This window comes from Sciurus carolinensis, chromosome 3, assembly GCF_902686445.1.
Source record: "Sciurus carolinensis chromosome 3, mSciCar1.2, whole genome shotgun sequence".
NCBI lineage: Eukaryota > Metazoa > Chordata > Mammalia > Rodentia > Sciuridae > Sciurus > Sciurus carolinensis.
This window is the reverse complement of record NC_062215.1, coordinates 40,049,954-40,068,103: the sequence shown is the minus strand read 5'-3', so window position 1 is coordinate 40,068,103 and position 18,150 is coordinate 40,049,954. Positions and strand designations below refer to the sequence as shown.

The 18,150-nt window shown below is 44.6% G+C and overlaps 1 protein-coding gene across 2 annotated transcripts in view; it reads right to left on the bottom strand.

The window, feature by feature from the left end:
* Positions 1-969: 969 nt before the first annotated feature.
* Usp22 (ubiquitin specific peptidase 22) overlaps positions 970-18,150 on the bottom strand; it is a 37,410-nt gene continuing 20,229 nt past the window's right edge. Inside the window, exons 3-13 of one of the 2 annotated variants that reach the window (XM_047544895.1) lie at positions 16,531-16,644; positions 15,992-16,093; positions 15,176-15,345; positions 13,103-13,250; positions 10,386-10,491; positions 8,738-8,896; positions 7,416-7,542; positions 6,924-7,015; positions 5,635-5,697; positions 4,956-5,105; positions 970-4,103 (exon numbers count right to left, since the gene is read on the bottom strand). In XM_047544895.1, the coding sequence (XP_047400851.1) occupies positions 4,061-4,103; positions 4,956-5,105; positions 5,635-5,697; positions 6,924-7,015; positions 7,416-7,542; positions 8,738-8,896; positions 10,386-10,491; positions 13,103-13,250; positions 15,176-15,345; positions 15,992-16,093; positions 16,531-16,644 (1,274 nt within the window). In that variant the 3' untranslated portion in view covers positions 970-4,060. The remainder of the gene's footprint in view (positions 4,104-4,955; positions 5,106-5,634; positions 5,698-6,923; positions 7,016-7,415; positions 7,543-8,737; positions 8,897-10,385; positions 10,492-13,102; positions 13,251-15,175; positions 15,346-15,991; positions 16,094-16,530; positions 16,645-18,150) is intronic. The other variant, XM_047544896.1, reaches the window with a different exon arrangement.

Genomic DNA, 18,150 nt, shown 5'->3' with positions numbered 1-18,150 from the left:
ACCCTCATCAAGGCCCACCAGGTGGCACTCCTGCCCAAGGCACCTCATCTGCCCAAAACAGTTGCCAATTCTGGGCCCAGCATCATTTCCAAGGACTCAGCCAGGCCTCTTTCAACATGAAGGGGTTGTTTGTCTTCACCAGAGTAGTCATGATCTAGGTATGAATTTGCTTGCTCTGCATTGGTACCTCCACCCTATCTCAGCACCCCACCAATAACTGCTCTCTGGTCAAAGTCCCTGATTCACAGCAGAGGATATGCAGCAACAGGTGCACATCTGTGGGACTTACCTGCTCTTCACACACCCATCTGGAAGTGGCTGGGCTTTCAGAGAACTCAGTAATGGTGAAGGGCTGGGGCTGTGTTGCAGGGAAATTTGGTGCTTTAACTAGAAACCATTATATGATTCTGACCCCCCCCCCCCCTCCCCAGCCAGCACAAGGGTCTGAGAATCAAGGTGTGAATGTGAAACTGCTTCTTAAATACACCCAGCTGGGCTGGGGGTGTGGCTCAGTGGCATTCAGTGGCAGAGTACTTGCACAAGGCCCTGGTTTTCAGCCCCCACGCTACAAAAAACAAAAATCTGACCGGTCACAAAGCCATGGCTGCATTTCTCCTCCGCTTATACATGAAGCTTTCTCTTCCTGGGGACAGCCTGCTACCAATGTACCTTCTTATGCCACAACCAGGTCAGCTAATCACACCCTGGCATGATTCGTACTTGAAGGTCCTCAGGTGACTCTCATGCACACCAGTCTGAGGGCATATGGCTGTTCTGAATCCTCCATGTTGTTTTCCTTCCCATGAAAGAAGAAAAGAGGGTTAAACAACAGTGGGTTAAGGAAGTGGAGCACAGGGACTTTTTAGGGTCCAGCACAACCCAGGGGCCAGGACACTTCCTGCTGCTATTCCCACTCTGCGGTTCACAATTCTTGCCACCCTGTGTTAGTAAGAGGAGAACAAGCCAGACTGCAGAATAAAATGTAGCTTTATTATGACATAGGAAAGACTACAAGCCATCAGGGAGAAGAGAGTCAAATAGCCCCTCAAAATGACAGGGAAAAGGCAGGTGTAAACATCTTGGTAATAAAATCTCCAACCACAACACAATCATTGGAATTTTTTTCTTACAATTTTTGTTTTCAAAGTTATAGTAAATGAAACAAGTCACTTGAATTGTCAAAAGAACTGCGATTTTACACAAGTAAAAGCATACACACCAAGCCAAAATACAATAGCACTCAGGTATATATGTCTCAGGGATGCTGCTACAAGAGGGAAGTCCAGGGGCTGTCCTAGTGCCCAGCAGGAGGGGAGCCCGGGCCTAGCCCCAGGCTGCTGCCTTGTGTGAGGAGTCCCTGACAGAGGGAGGCTGTCCACACGATCCTCAGGCCATCCCATGCCTCCAGCACTTCACACGGCTCAAAAACATTGCCTTCATATTTCTGAAGAGGGTGAGTTCATTTGTCTTACTATGAAGCACTGAAATGACAACCAGTATCTCAGAAATACAGGCTCTTTCTAGCACACTGGTTGACTGTGTATAAGGGGGTGTCACCCAATGAGTCCCCTTCATGGTAAGATGCACTTTGTGACAATCTGCACACCTCCCTACACAAGGTGGTCAACTAGGAAATGGTAAAACCATTCTGCTGACCTAACAGCCAGGGGAGGGGGGGGCTATAAGAAGTGATTTCTAAACCCATCAAATAAATATGCTGCTCCTCACAAAATAAATTCACATGAGCACATCAATGCTGAGGACCCAATGCTGAGGGTCCTGGCAGAGGGCAAGGCCCAACAGGAACTCAGTGTCCATGGGGCCACAGGTACAGAGCTAAGTGCTTAGAATGCCAAAGCCTTGGGGAAGGAGGGAATCAATCTGAACACAAAAGTCTCAAATAATGCTTACAAAAAGGAGCATAGTTCTATCTTTCTCCCCAGTTCTATATTCTTAGTGTGGTGACACAAGTGAGGCGTATGTCACGATGGAGGAAGCAGATTCAGCCCAACCAGAGGTGACCAGCCAGAAAGTCCAGCTGACTCACCTGCTTGCTTCACACCTGCATCTGGACACCCCACAAATCAGGGTGCTGAGGCTCCCAGTTCAGACTCCTACAGGTTGACTTCAGTTCAGTCTCTTTTCCAAAAGATTTGTTCCTGATTAAAAGACAAAAATCTGCTCCCAAGATCATCTTCATAGCACAGTACATAGAACCTGGCCACCTGGGGCTGTGCCTGAGAATCTGGGCCCATCCACGTTTTTCCAATAATGCTTATTTAACACATGTGTTATTTAACACATGCTTCAACTTATACTCTTCAAGCACAGAAACATGACAGACAATGAATTGGGAAGTGTTCAGAAACTGCACCACTGAGGCTTGGCCATACCTGCCGACTCTGTGGCACATGATCGTGTTTCCTGGGTTCTGGTGTTTCTACATTGATTAAGCAGCAGCTTCTCAGTTCAGGTCCCCTACCTGCCTTTGTGTGGCCTGTCAACTGTGAGAAGTTTTCTCATTTTTGAATAGTTTAAAAAAAAAATTTTTTTTTCTTGACACACGAAAGTCGTACAAAATTCAAATTTCAGGGCCCATAAATAAAGGACTACTGGAACACAGCCAAACTAACTGTTCACATATTATCTACAGCAGAGGCCCTACAGTCCACACAGCCTCAAATTCTCACTACTCAGCTCTTTATGAGAAGATACTTGCTAGCCCTGAGACTGCTCATTCCCTTCTCCCCAACACAAGGACCCCACAGTCCATGCAGACAGTGCTCCAGGACAGCTGGAGAGTTGGCCATTCACAAACTAGATTCGAACAATGCTTCCGTCCCCAGGTCCCCAGGTTGTAATTTCTCAAAAATGGACTAACAATCTAAGTTTGGGTTTGAATAGGTAGATACATGCAAGATATCTTACAAGGAACTTCCTCAACCAGCTCTGCGACAACCTCAATCACAAAAGCATTTCATTCTCACTACAACTGAAACCACAGCAAGTGTAGAGAGGAGGCACATGGTCTCCACTAGAGGCCGCTCAGCTTCAAATCCAACACCAGACACCAAGCGGCCCTGCACAGGCAGCAAGACTGAAGATCAGGAAGAAAAATGGGAGGAAAGGGACCATGGAACCACTGAACAATGCTCCATTTACTCCAAAGATCAAGACACTGAATCATGAGCTGCAGCCCAGTTCTCCCCTACTGACTCTGCCTGCTGTGAACCACAGAAGGGGAGAGAGTAGCAGGGCAGGGTAGGGAGGGGTGCAACAGAAACAGCACCAATTAAAAAGCAAGACTCACTCTTGAGAATAAAGAAATGGTCTAGATTTCAGTATAAACTCGACAGTCATTCACTTTACTATTATTACATTTATGAAATTCACCATTGTGGAAAAAGAGAAAAGGGAAGGGGAATAAGAAAATGTCTATTTCTAGAAAACTGAGAGAACATCTGAGCTGATGCTTCCACATGCAGTTGATGCTAAATTATCTGCAGAACAGACGTGCTTGGAACCCGCGCAAATACCCTCAGGTCCATGGGCTCTGGGGCTGCTTTATAGCTGCAGAAAAAAGGGGAGGACGGGAGCTCACACTCTACGCATTTAAAACTACAACCCAATAAAGGCGCTCGCAAGCCCTCTGTCCTTGCACACCATCTTTGCCTACAACTTTGATGGACCCATTATTTTCAAACGGGTGGGCACCTTTTTAAACTGTGTGCATGGTATGACAAAATGAAGCACCAGGCAGAGGCAACTCCATGCCATGAGAACGCCCCCAACCACAAATCTCCTAAAGTTTTGAGGAACACAGGAGAGATGCTAGTGATGGATCCCCTCAGCTCCTTTCCCAGGGCACACGTCCTGAGGCCTATGCTCCAGCAGTTCATGTCCACTCTGACACCTCGGCTCCAGGTGCAGAGGAATCCGTGTGCGGGCTCATCTATACAGGAGGGGTGCCATGGTGGTGTGATGTCAGGGAAGCTGGGGATCTTCTGGTGAGGCTTGCCAACTCCTTGCCCTCCTTTTTTCTGACCAGCTATGGATGAGGTTACTCATATTCCAGGAACTGTTTGTGGTAGAACAGTAGGTATCTGAGGAGGTAGAAAGAACACAGGCTTTATTCCAATTGCATGTATAAAGGCATTCAAATCAAACAGCCCACCCAGACAAAAATATGTGCATGTGGCCCTCTGCATGCATCTGACTTCTTGGTTGGTTTTGGTTTTTCAGTCCTCAGGGAGGACAGTCCCTTGCTGCACTGATCTGTTCCAATCAATGCAGCCTGACCACACCCTGCATGCCAGGGAGTCACTGCAGACTCACCCAATGCCTGCAGCCCTTTGACACTGTCTCTCCTGTCCTTGAAGAACACTGCCCTCATGGGAGGCCTACTGCTGCTATGAACGCCATGACAGGTGTAGCCTGACTCCTGCAATGCTCTCAAGGTTGCACTTTAATAACACATAAGCCCTTGTCTGAAAAACTCTGCTGCTCTGAGCTCATGTTCAACCCTGAAGGAGTTCCTGGCAGCTGGGTCAGCCTCATCCGTGGGCCAAGAATCCTGCTGCCCATTCAGGGATAAGGATCTAGGGAAGTTCAAGATAAAAAGAGGGGTCCCCTCAGTCACTGAAGGGGCAAAAGTTTTCTGTGCCCAAAGGAACAAATCCAGCAGAGGAGAGAGGAACTGATAAAGAACTGATTTGCCCAGATTACAGTGTGGGTGCTCCGTGAGTTAAACGACTCTCTATCCTCTCCCACAACCCAGCTAGGTAGGTGGCATCCTACTTGGAATGAGCCCTCATTACCTCAGCAACTAAAGGTGAACATCGAGTGTCACTCGAGGCACTAGAAACAGATATGGCTTTGGACCCAAATGACAAGAGGGGCAGAATGGGGTGGGACTGCAACCACGAGGCCTCCAGCCCCACACAGGGGCTACGCACCCTTCACTGTCCAGCACGTCCTTGATGCTGGCCTTGGTGATGATGGCATCGTCACACTTAAACCACTGATCTTTGTGCTGACGGATGAAGCTGGTGTAGTGGCCACTCTCCAAGGTCCCTTGATGGTTAACGACAGCAAACAAAGAGTACCTAATAGAGGGAGGAGTGGGGAAGACAATGGCTGACTAATAGCACCTCTGTTGGAAAGCACACAGCCCTGACAGGCCCAGGTGGCCACTGATCTGACCAAACCTAACAACAATTGCAGAGGGAGAGGGAGCTAGCTGAGTCTGCCTTCCAGCCCTCCCCAGCTCTCACCAGGGTGCAGTGAATTCCTGGAATCACACTTAGCAGAAATGGTGATAATCAGTGGGGAAGTAATGGTACTCACTCTACTTGTGCCACCTTTCTATAGTACCAACAGCAGGAAGAACAGAGCCCCTTAGACCTGAATGAAGTCAAGAAGCCTGGGCAGGGGACAGCCTCCAGCTGGAGGAGCATTCAGGTAAGAAATAGCCTTTGCTAACAGAGGTAAAAGGAAGCAGACCAGGAAGCAATTAGGCCATAGGAAAAGTGACTTCTGCTGATACTATTCCCCATGTGCCCACCCTGCCAAGGGAGGCAGGGAGACCCCTGCAGAAGGTCCAAGAAGCCCCACAAGCCATGAAGTACCACGTACTTGTTGTCGTTGTTGAGACTGTCCATGGGCTGCTGGTACTGCCCATTCATCCTGCTTTCTTTACTGTAACAAAGAGCAGCAAAACTCAGCATCACTGAAAATAATTCACCAAAGAGACATGAGGTTCTAACAATCACCAACACTGAGAACAGTTAAGTGGATGCTGCCAGAGGGTGCACTTCACATGCTGTAGGTGGAGACTATCCTCATGCTGTAGTGTGGGAAATGGGACTCAAGCTGGAGGCTAAGACACCCAGGAGCCCAGCAGCATACCTCCTGGCCGCTCGGCCTCCTACAGCCTCCACAGAGGGTACACAGTAGGCACTCTCTCTCAAGTAGATCCCCCAGGAGCTCCCTAGTGGGCTTTATGACTTTGTAATGAGCCATCCTCCCACTGACTCAGTGTTAAGTTAGACCCATCACCAGCTGCCTCAGCTGCTTCCGCAAAAAGAACAGAGACTGTTTACCCCTCCACCAGCACTTTGGTAAAATGGGAAGGGGGCCTACTGGAAATGAGAACTCTCATGTTTTGTTTAATGCATTCACCCACCAAATGCTAGCAGAAGCTTTAAGATCTCTGAGACCCTGGTATCAGCAACCATTTCATCACCTCCCTGGACACAGAAAATCAAGGTTATGACGACTCATTTTCCCAGAGTGGACTGTCGATACAGAGCTATCATTCTGACAAACTCATTTTATTTGGGACAGTGACCTATGGACCACAAGGACAGAGCCACCAAAAGAAAGGACACAGGAAGATGTTAATAACTAACAACAGATAATTTGCTTGAGATGGTCCAGTGAGTTGAACTATAAACCCTAAAAAAAAAGGTTCACCTCCCAATTCTTAGAACCTGTGAACATGACCTTGTTTATAAATAAAGGTCTTTGCAGATATCATTAAGGTTGTCCAGCCTGGATTATCTGGGTGGGCCCTAACCTTAATGATCAGTGTCTTTATGAGAGAGAAGTTGAGGGATTTCAGACAGACTCAGGAGAAGACCCTGAGAACGGAAACCAGTGGTGGTGTGGCCACAAAAGGACCTGGAGCCACCAGAAGCTAGAAGAGATGAGGAATGGAACCTTACCAGATTTTCAAAAATGGGCCCTCTCAAACCCCCTGATTTCTGGTCTCCAGAACCATGAGAAAATAAATTTCTATCACTGAAAGCCACCAAGTTTGTGGATGATTAAGTTTATGAAAAGTTAGATTTTTATTAATTGTGACAAACAGCATTCTAGAAAGGTGCTATATAACCACCCCAACAGGACAAGGTGACTCCTACCTGGAGGCCATGAAGGGTGTCATGTCCAGCTCCAGGGGAAAGGACACATATGTGGTGATCTTCCGCCTCAGTTTGGCCGAGTGCTCAAATCGCTATAGAAATGGAGGAGGGAGAGGGAACAACAAGGAGACTAAGTGACAGTTGGCTTGTGAGTTCGTGAGGGCTCCTTCCTCTGGGCATTCCATCTTACTTTCTGAATTGCCTTTGGTCACATCTAGGGCTTACAGATTCAACAACACAATGCTAGTCCACACACATCTGATTTATGAAGTTCACGTCAAGTCTGGAAATGATGACAACGCTCCATGATAAACACCAGCGGTACAAGAAAGTGATCTCAGGACAAACCCAGATTTTTGTTACAATCAAAAACCTCTTTCAGTAGCAGAAGGAAGCACTCACACCCTCTTGCTCCTTTGGCTTGCCTACTTACTGGCTCCAATTACAAAATGCCACTGAGCCTGACACTGGACTGCTTTCTGGAAAACTCACTTTGAGATGAAAGCAGGCCACAATGGGCAGCTTCTTCATGGTGAGCTGCTTGGTCGACTCCTGGTAGCTGTGGCACCCACTGCATTTGATCTTGGCACTGCTTCCCAAGTGCTCTGGTCTGGTAAATCTACAAGACATTTAAAAAATGTTTTTAGCTGGGCATGGTAGTGCACACCTGTAATCTCAGCAACTCCAGAGGCTGAAGCAGGAAGATCACAAATTCAAGGCCAGCTTGGCAACTTCCTGTCTCAAAATAAAAAGGGCTAGGTAGTTCATGTGCAGGGCCCTGGGTTCAATCCCCAATACAGGGGGAAGACGAGTTTTTAGGGAAAAAATGAAGGATAATGGACAGGAAAGGAAGAACAAAGGGATGTTTTATCACTACTGGTGTGCTAAGACTTGCTACAGAAAAATTTAAAGCATAAAATGTCTATCTGAGAAGTAATTCACACAAGTTAAGGTTGTTTACCATTTCACAATGAAAAAAACATGAAACTTTTTACATCATCTTCTCTCCAAACTTTTATATTATTGGAATTTATGACTAAATTAAGTTATAAAGACTCTTTTGGAAAAATGTTTTTGGTTATTTCTTTGCTTGTCTTCTAAAAGCTGATACTCCATTTTACTATTGGGACCTATCAATCCAACAAAGTTGATGCGTTTAAAAAATTTTTAAATATAACTTTGATCCTGCTTTGTAGCAAGATGAATCATAAAACTGTGCCCTTCTTTGTCTAAGGCATGCTTCACCTTAGCAAGGACTCTTCTGCAGTGACCTCTAATTAATGAAGAGCATCCTAAGTCTTACCACTTGCCTAAACCAATGAAGTAGAAAAAGGACACATTTTAAAATGGCTATTAAGTGCAAAACACCACAGATGTTTTAATCGCTTGCAGCAAAGGTCACATACATGGGAAGTGGGACCAGCTGTTAGTTCATGCTATGGTGCATGCTACTGGTTATAGAAAGTGAGGGAGCATCATGTTCTGCTCTTTGGCTCTCAAGTTTGTTTACTGGGTTGGGGTGGAGTGGGAGATCAGAGGTTTGTCATACAGACATGCTATCATGCGAAGCCAGGAGACAGAAATACTAAAAAGTTTTAAAAAGGGCCAACCAGTGCAAGCTCCTGGGCATCTGCAGCCATCTACAGGATAATGCTGCACATTCTCTCTATTCTCTACTCTGGATGGCAGAGAGAAAATACTATCCTCATCTGGCCCTGATATTTAGAGCTTTCTTCTGACCAGTTACTGCTTCTAAAGCAGCTTTCCACATGGAACATGTGGTTTTCCCTGCCCAAATGCCATGGCTGCCTTACCTCCGCAGGCAGTCCGTGAGTGTTGTGGTACCTGATGCATGGCTCTCCCCGTTCACCACGCTGCCCTCGCTACCTGGGCTCAGGGGCCAGAATGGGGTGGAGGAGCCAGGCAGATCCAAGCTGATGTCCCAGAAGGGGTCTATGGTGGTGGAAACTCCACTGCAGAAAAGATGGAAACACAACAAGAGGACTGAGGTCCACTGCAGTTTCTGAGGCTTCTGTGCTTTTTTCGTGGTACACCAACATTGCACTTTTGTTCCAAGAATGCCTGAGGGTGGGTGCTCAAGCAGGAGCATTTGCACCTATGTGGCCTGGGCTCCCAAGGTGACCCAAGGAAGAGACATGCATAAAGCCAGTAAAGCAAGGGATACTCCTAAGTTTCTAAACCTGGGAGAGTACCACCTTAATTTAGTTTTTTTTTTTTTTAAGACTAAACTTTCTGAGTTCTAGGTTCATAGGTTCTGAATCCCCAGGTCTATCTTGGCTGCATGTGGGAACTGGAGCAGCATCATTACCCAGAAACTGGTTACTGCCGCCCTGGGTAGTAACAGAGACAACCTGCCACACACCCACCACACACCCACCACACACACACACATCACACTGAACGTACACTGGCCAGGCTGAGCAGCCCATGCAGAATGTAAGATGTTGGATTTAGCAAGTCCAGCTCCTGCTTGGAGATTTAATTTATAGTATTAAAAAAGGGAACCTCATGGGCTGGGGTTGTGGCTCAGTGGTAGAGTGCCTGCCTAGCACGTGTGAGGCACTGGGTTTGATTCTTAGCACTACACATAAATAAATTAAAATTAAATTAAATTTTTTGAAAAAGGGAAACTCAGAATGGGATATTTGCTCAAGATATTTAAACAGAATATAAATATGAAACAATCCCCCACTAATAGAATTTGATAGTTAAGGGTCAGTGAGAAACTCCACAATGCTCAGAGGCAAGGTCCAAAACAACCTCTGCTATTTAAGAGAAAACTGTATCTGTGATACCAAGCTACAGAGACCCTTTTCCAGGACTCCATATGGACAATCCACTGTGGGCTCTCAACAACCATAGTAGATTGTGACCAGGGCTTTAGAAAACTGTACTGGAATAAAAACACCAGTGTGCACTGAGGGTGAGTGCAGGCCCTCTGATTTAACTGCCAAGTGATTCTCATTCAGGTTCTGAGGCCTGAAGTGCTAAGCAGTTAAGTAAGTGTAACTACACCTGGCAAGAGACAGTCACTACCTTGGAGCAAATAGAAATGGGAACCATGATGAAATAATTAGATCAACACATGGGATTAGGAGTCTGCCAGGGTGATCAAGCCATTCCTGAAGGGGGCTGTTTTATTTGGTTCCAGATGTCAAAGAAATGTGGGGGATAATTCTTAAGAACAACCTGTTGGATTGAACAGTGAAGAAAAACACTGACAGTCACATGTCCCACAAGGACCCCAGCCCGACAGGTTTTCTTCCATAGCCTCTGGTACTCAGTGTCACAGTCTTTAGTGACTCTGCTTTAGTGTTAGTGTTTACTTAAAAAACTCTTCAACGTAATGGTTCTGCTGCCCAGGACATGCGCTAAGACCTCAGTATGGCCCATGCAGATTCTGATGCAGCAGTTGACTGTCTGGCTGAGAGCTGCACTTACTGGCAGACCTGGCATGTGACATCGGACTGCAGTCCGCCTGTGAAGATCTGGTCGATGATGCAGTTGCAGTGGTTAGGGTTGTTGGCCTTCTTCCCGTTGTCATCACCTGAGGACAGAGAACAGCTTTGTGATCAGCATCTGTGCACCTCCAGGACAGCAGACACCAAGTTTCCACATCTATCCAGCAGAGACAGGAGGAAAACAGGAGTGCTGACACTCTAAAAGGTATGTGAAGACATTTGTGATTTCAACAGACTTGACAAAGGGGCCCATCACTGTTTTAACTGATGAGAGATCTAAGCACCTGATTTTCAATGCTCTTTGTTTCCTATCCTCTACAAAAGATCTCCTTAGCAGCTCTGTCAGCAACAAAGTGTCTGACACCTAACAGCTTGGTAGGGTTATTGATTGTTTTTCATGTGCAGAATAATCAAATAAATATTTTTCTAGAGAGGAAGTCCCCAACCCATTTTCCCTCATCAGTTCTATACTTCCAAACTCCTATACTTCCGAACTCCTGTGTCTTCCCTTTTGTTCAGTATGCAATCTACAAGCAAATACAAAATTTAAGTAGCAGAGTACAAGATATATTTGAAATGTATATTCTATCTAACTTTCATTCAGTTAAACAAGGGGGATAGTGATGTAGTCATTTTTACATAGATTATGTGTCAAAAAAGTAGAATTAGCAGGCCGTATAGCTCATCTCATAGAGTGCCTGTCTATCATGCTGGAGGCCCGGGTTCGAGTCCCCAGCACTCTGGGTTTGTGGAAATTACAAACAAAAGATACCAAAAAAGTAGAATTATTACAGAAGAATGGCCAGTCTTCTTAGAGTCATCCAGAATTAAGATTACAGAAAAACACTTCCCAAAAGAACCTCAAATTCACAAGGTAAAATGTTACAAGGGGTGGGAAGATATACATATACAGGAAGATGTAAAGAAAGATGAGCTGGAAGATGACCCAGAGGTGACAAAAACTTATGAACAACACACAACCAAGTGTATCGAGGGCCCACAACCTGTATGTCAAAAAAACTCTGATAACTACCTTTGTTTGTTTGTTTTGTTTTGCAGTGCTGGGGATGAAACCCAGAGCTTCACACATGTCAGGCAAGCACTATATACTGAGCCACATCCCTGCCCATGACTTCATTTTTAATGAGAAGGGCTGACATTTCTTTGCAGGCATTTTTAATGGAGTTAGGTCAGAAGCAGAAAACAATGGTGTCAGTTTTTGGTTCTATAAACATTTTAATAGCAATGCATTTTCAAACAACTTTTAATAGAGATTTCTCTTATGGAGATTCTTAATTACTTTCATAAGATGCTTGCAGTAATAATTTAATAATCTTTCACAGTGGCTCTTTCCTGTTTGTGTGGCATACATTATTTGAGAACACCCAATAAAACCTAAGCTATTCAGCAAACTTCATTTGATTCTTAGGTAAGCACTGTAAGTGTGTATGCTTTTAGTGGAAAAAAATTTTAAGTACCAACAAAACAGAACCAAAAGTCACAGCTGATCCGAACGAGTCATCTAACGTCAAGTGTAGGGGCTCTGAACTGGTGCCACAGGCTCTACGGTTACATTGGTGTGAGGTGCCACCACCCCTGAGCACAGCCTCAAGAGACTGAAAGGCACTAGCAAAGCAAGCTGCTTGTTCTTTAAAAGACACCAATTAAAGAGAAAAGCAGCTGGGAAGGTACCACCTACAACTTAGCTGCAGGGGCCCAAGAGCCCAACGGGAAGCAAGTATCTATCTCCTTATCATAGCAGTATCTTCAGAGGTGAGATCTGAACCTGCACCCTCCCTCAGACCTACTAAACCAAACGCCAGCAACGTTAAGAAGCCCTAGATCCAAAGACCCATATCCACGCTTCACTGCAACCTGTAGGCCCTTTGAACTGGGAACTCCACCAGAACCAGAAAATCTGTGATGAAAAAGGGAGGGAACCAATTGTGGTTCAAGCTATCCCACCATTCCATCGGAATCTCCACTTCCAACCCTAGGAGCCACTGTGCCCTCTCCCACTTCAACCATCAAAACCCACACATGCCCAAGAACCTGAGAGGGAGCACCATGCACGAGGCCAGGCTGTGGGACTATGTTAAGGCAGAAGCCATGTTCCATTAAAATCCCAAGAGAGAGTTTAAAGTAAAAGACCTTTGGTAAGAATCAAAAGAGGATTGCAATCACAGTCTGGGATGCACCAAAAGGTGAACAGGCTTGGTCCCCTGATCCCAGCGCTCTATTATAGAGCAGTAAATCATTTGCTCTGGGGTGTTCCCATGGGAGAGGGATGGTTCTAATCATCAGTCATATTCAGAAGCTTCAGACATGATAACCCAGAGGAACCATAGAGCAGCCACAACATGCCAAGGTCTCCAAGGAAGGTCCAATTAGGAAGATCCAACTGAGGGCTGAGATTTCACTGTTCATGATGATGGGTTGTACAGGACACCCACCATGCTGTTGCATCTCCAATAATGCCAAAGACATATGAAACTATTTCCTCTTCTTCTAAAAATAAACTACAAGGAACCTTCTTTAAGAAAATATGACCATATACAGTCTATGCAGCATACGGTGGAGTGTTCCCCCAGTTTTGGATGTGCATGCACTCATCCTCTCTTTGCTCCCTCTTGAAGGAAAACGCCTGTCCTGACCCCAGGAAAGGCGCCAGGGGACAGGGTGCAGTGCCAGTCCCACCTTTGCAGTGCCGGTGGAGGACATCCAGGGCAGCGATGAGGAACTCGTGCGCATCCTGCTGCTCGTAGCCTGCCAGGTGGCGTGCGTGGGTCCACACCAGGTGTAGCAGCTTGTACGGGATGTGAGGGGACCGGTGCCCAGAGTAAAACTGCTCAGTGAGAAGTAAAAGTGAAAAACTTGTGGGAATACACACTGGACTTGAGCGTACAACAAAATAAAAGTATTTAACAGTTGTCTAGGACGGGTAATGTCTAGCTGAAAGGGCCAGGGATGTAAGTCAGTAGTAAAGCAACACTGACTTCAATCGCTGGTACAAAGGAAAAAAAAAAAAAAAAAAAAAAAAGACTTTATCTGTCCAATGTTAGCTTATACAAACCAAACCTCAGGTCCAGGTTTCTGCTGACATGAGCATTTCAAATCTTACCATCTGACCTACTGTGAGCTTTGCTTAGAATACATGTACAATATACCTTTCTTATAATTCTGAACAAAATGACATTGTAACCAATATACCATTATTAATGATAGACTAGGGTAGGTGTAGCTTGATGGTAGTGCTTGCCTGGCATGCACAAGGCCCTGGGTTCCATCCCTAGCACCACAAAAAACAAGTAAATAAAAAAGTCACAAAATTAGCTTTGTTCTTTCAGATTCAGAAGAGTTTACACACTCAGGAGTTCCTTCATTTGACAGTAACCGGCCGTTGTTTACACAGCAGCAGTATAAAGTGGACAAGGAAGCAAGACTGTTCAATTCTTCAACAGGCTTAGGGTTTACACTTGTAAGATGTTGAGAGGTAGACAGCTGCTGTAAGGAAGAGATGCTAGTACTGGTTGAGCATCCCTTAAACTGAAAAGATGAAATCCAAAATACTCTATAACCTGGAACTTTAGAGTGCATGGTACATTTTGGATTTTTGGATTAGTTAAGATCAATTAGTAAGGTCTATGCAAACATAATCCAAAACACCCTGAGATCTGACACACTTGAGGTCCCAATCATTTTGTATTCTGGTCTCCAACAATTTAAGTCTATTCAATAATATAATCCCCACAGATACCAGTATGTTGCAGGAGTTAGAAATGGGTTAGGCTAGGTCTATGGCTATACCACTATAAACGCACTGATTTCACCTGATCTCAAAACTAAGCAGGGTCAAGCCTGAGTACTTCAATAAGATAAATGGGTTATACTAGGATAGAAATTGGCAACCTTTTTATGAAAAGAGCCCAACAGGGAGTAACTTCAGCTGTGCAGCCTACATAGTCTCCACTCAGCTACTTAACTCTGAGGCTGGGCTCACATATTGTCAGTGGCTGACAATATGTGAGCCAGTGGGTGTAGCCATGTTCTGACAAAATAGCAAGATGACTGATAAAAGCAAGGAAGGCTGGGCCTGCCTGCTCCTGTGAGACCTGTAGGGTAAGCATCTGCCCCATTTTTAAGCTGGGGTAACTGAACCTGGTCTGCGACCCCAGCCCAGACATGTATTGACCCTGGGGCCAGAGTTCTGTCTTGCATTCTAATCTCCAGTTAGACCCAGACATGGACGGGCACACCATGAGGGCAGCTAATCAGATCAAGGGAACAGAGCCACACTTGCAGAGCAGAGGCTCACAAAGAAAGGAGGCCTTTGATGAAGCACATCTGGAAGGCTATGGCAACAGGAAACCCACTTCCCTTGAGAACGAACCAATAAAGAGTCAGCACATGTCTCCAGGCCTTCCTGAGATCCAGGGTGGAAAGAATATAAATGTGAACTGCCAGTGTTTACGGAGATGAATGTCTTCTACCAGCTGATTCTGCCACGCCCCTTGCAAGGGCTCCTTTTCTCATCCTGGGTCAGTAATGTGTCTCCAAAGACCATACCCAAAGCCTCTTACCTAGCAATCTCTTTTGGAAAAAGTGTCTTCCATAGTTTAAGCACATATTAAATATTTACTCACTATATAGGGTTCTGAAAATTTACCTTCCCTTATCATGGTCAATCCTATTTTATTTTCTTTAAAAGGCAAAAGAAAGCAGTTACAAAATATTCCACAGAATAATATTGCAGAAGTTGGCAGCACTCACCTCCTGGAATAGTGAGGACATCTCACATACCAGGCAGGAGCTGGGACTCTGCATCTCACACCGGTGCCTGTCAGACAGGAAGAAGTCACGCAGGAGTGGCGTGTGGGTCAGAGCCTGGACAATGCAGTTCATGAAGCACGTGTTTCCAAGGTTGATTAGCCCTCGCAGACCTGAACAGGAAGTCAGAGAGAGTGGGAGCTACTTGTGCACTCAGCCATGGGTAGGGTACTGCCACAACCTGGAGGCTGCATGATCACTTTCTTTTATTAATTCATTCAAGAAGAAAAGATCAAGAAGAAATGTAATACATTTCTCATTTTTATATGAACTGTGTTGAGAAACGTTCACCACCATTAATGCCCTCTTTCTCTTCGGCCATTATGTTTTAAAACCATTACCCAAATGTGTTTTCTATAAAAAACACGCTGGAACAGAGTCCCCCAAAAAACAAAATGCTTTTAAAAAATGTTCTAAAACATATTTTTTCACTTCTTAGAATACTTGGTGTACACCCTCACATACAGCCAGCCACGTCACTTCTCTCCCTGAAGATCAACCTGGTTAATAAACACTTGGGTTCCTTTACACATGCAAACTCTTAAAAGGTGGGAACCATCTCCACTCATTCCTCTGTACCCCAAGCCCTTGGCAGTCCCTGCAGAGAACAGGTGCTGGAGACCTGGATGTTGATCAGGTCAATCAATGACATGCAGTTTAAGCAGGGCTTAAGCAGATTCCTGTTGCATTATGTAATCTTGAGGAAGAAACCTAAGAGTGGAAATAGACTGCTGCTTCTGCATGATGTCCACCACCCACCTATGGTGCAGTTAGAGGTGATTTTTCTCCTTTTAGGGTTGTGTTTCAGCAGTTCCAGCTCCCTTTTGGTTGGTTCCCAGGTTGAAAACTTCTCTCCAGCACCTAAGCAGATGAAAGACAATTCCAAGTGCTGTTGGATTAATTTTCATCAAGAACGTTTATAAATAAAAGTTGAGGGGTTCTGTACTATTTATCAGGCTGTATTTCAAAGAGGGGCATCCCTAATATCAGGGCTTTCTAACACCCTACTGTACAGGTGGGTGACTGGCTTGCTTATAGGGGCTTCTCTTTGGTGGTGGCGGGGGGAGGTTTGTGAATACACATTTCTTGCAAAACGGCCTATTGAAGCCACCCCCATATGAATGCAAGATGATTCTTTTTTAAAATGCCTCCAATTCCTGAGTACAGAAATGGCAGTATCAATCTCACTCAGTTCCTGGGTACTTCTCCGACTATGACCAAGTTCTGCCTTTGACAGACGGGAGGGAACCACAGGATTTAGAGACAAAGCAGGTAGGTAGATTTAGGCAAAACCCAACCTTGCATCTTCCAAGCCTTCCGCTGTTCCTCTTTGGCAATTATTTCCATGTCTTTGTCATAGATGTAGTCTTGACACAAAAAGCAATAAATACCTCCATATGTGAGATCGATGGCTGCAGAGGAAGAAGGGTAGAGACAGGAAATTCAATTTATTATGAAAGGCAATGCTTCAGGACTCAAGCATATAAGTCAAGTTTCTTAGACAATGTGTGACATTGACAATAAGGGCAAAATTTCACTGACTGATATTTTAGGTTCATAAAGATTCCTGGCCACCTGACAGGGAACAATGCTTTAATACATTGAGAATTCCTGGTCCTATCATGAAAAGGAGAGCAAGAGATGTGTGCTGTTTCTTTGTTCTATTCTCTAAGAACAGAAGTGAAAGTTTCTAACCAGACAAGCCTAACTTCTAGGCCAGAGCTGTCTCCTGGGCAAGGATTTTGTGCACTTTCTCAACAGCACCATCTGGAAAACAGGACCAATACCTGGGTTCTTAATCACTTTATTCTAAGGACAAAGTCCTTTGAGTACCTGGAAGGCACTTTCTGAACTCAATAATTAAATAAAAAAAAAAAAAAAAACAGGGTGTGTGCACAGGCTTAATTCATTAAGCATTATCAGATGTACAGAGGTAAGGTAACAATAAAAAGCACAGATTTAGAATAACTTGGATCAATCCTAGCTCTGCCACTTACTAGTTACAAACCTTTCATAAATTACTCAACTTCTTTGCGTCTCTTTGGTAACATGGTGATAGTAGAGTAGGTAGTATATCTCTTAGGTTTGTGTGATTATCAAATCAGGACATTTAAGTACATCTCCTGATAAATAGTAATATCTTTAAAAACAGATTTTACAATACACTGGTCCCTCAGCATCTATGGAGGATTAGTTACAAGACACCCTTGGATATTAAAATCTGTAGGTGCTCAGGTCCCTTATGTAAAATGGTGTAGTGTTTGCATATAACCTACACACATCCTCCTCTATACTCCAGATCATCTCTAGATTACTTAAAATACCTAACTACATGTAATGCTATGTAAATGATTATTATATTGCATAGTTTAGGACATAATGACCAGTGGGAGAGTCTGCATGTATAGAGTACGGACACAATCTCCTCCCCAATCCCAAGTATTTTCTATTGTAGTTGGTTGAAACCATGGATACAGAACTGCAGAGGGAAGGTCAATTTTCATTAATGTCTTAAGTTACTATGACTCAGATTAATACTCTGGTGAATCTTCAAATTCCTCTAAAGTATTAAAACAGCAATTTAAGAATACCATGGCTACTCTTCGCCCCTCTCAAAAACCTGATAAAATCTCAAAAAACTATTGTGAAGTCCTCAAAAGAGAAGCTACAGAGAGCTCACATGGCTGCCCTTTGACACTACATACTTATCAGCAGTATACTTCCTGGTGTGTGGACACTGAAATAAAATCTTGTGAAAAACCAGTTTACTTACAATAAGGACAATGCGAACTGTCAGGAGGGCAGAGACATTCAACAATGTACCAAGCATATAGGTGAAGAAAAATACTAGTCTAGGGAAGGCGTGTCATTATTTTGGTGTTTGTCCAAGTCCTAGATCATGCCCTTTCTCAAGATAC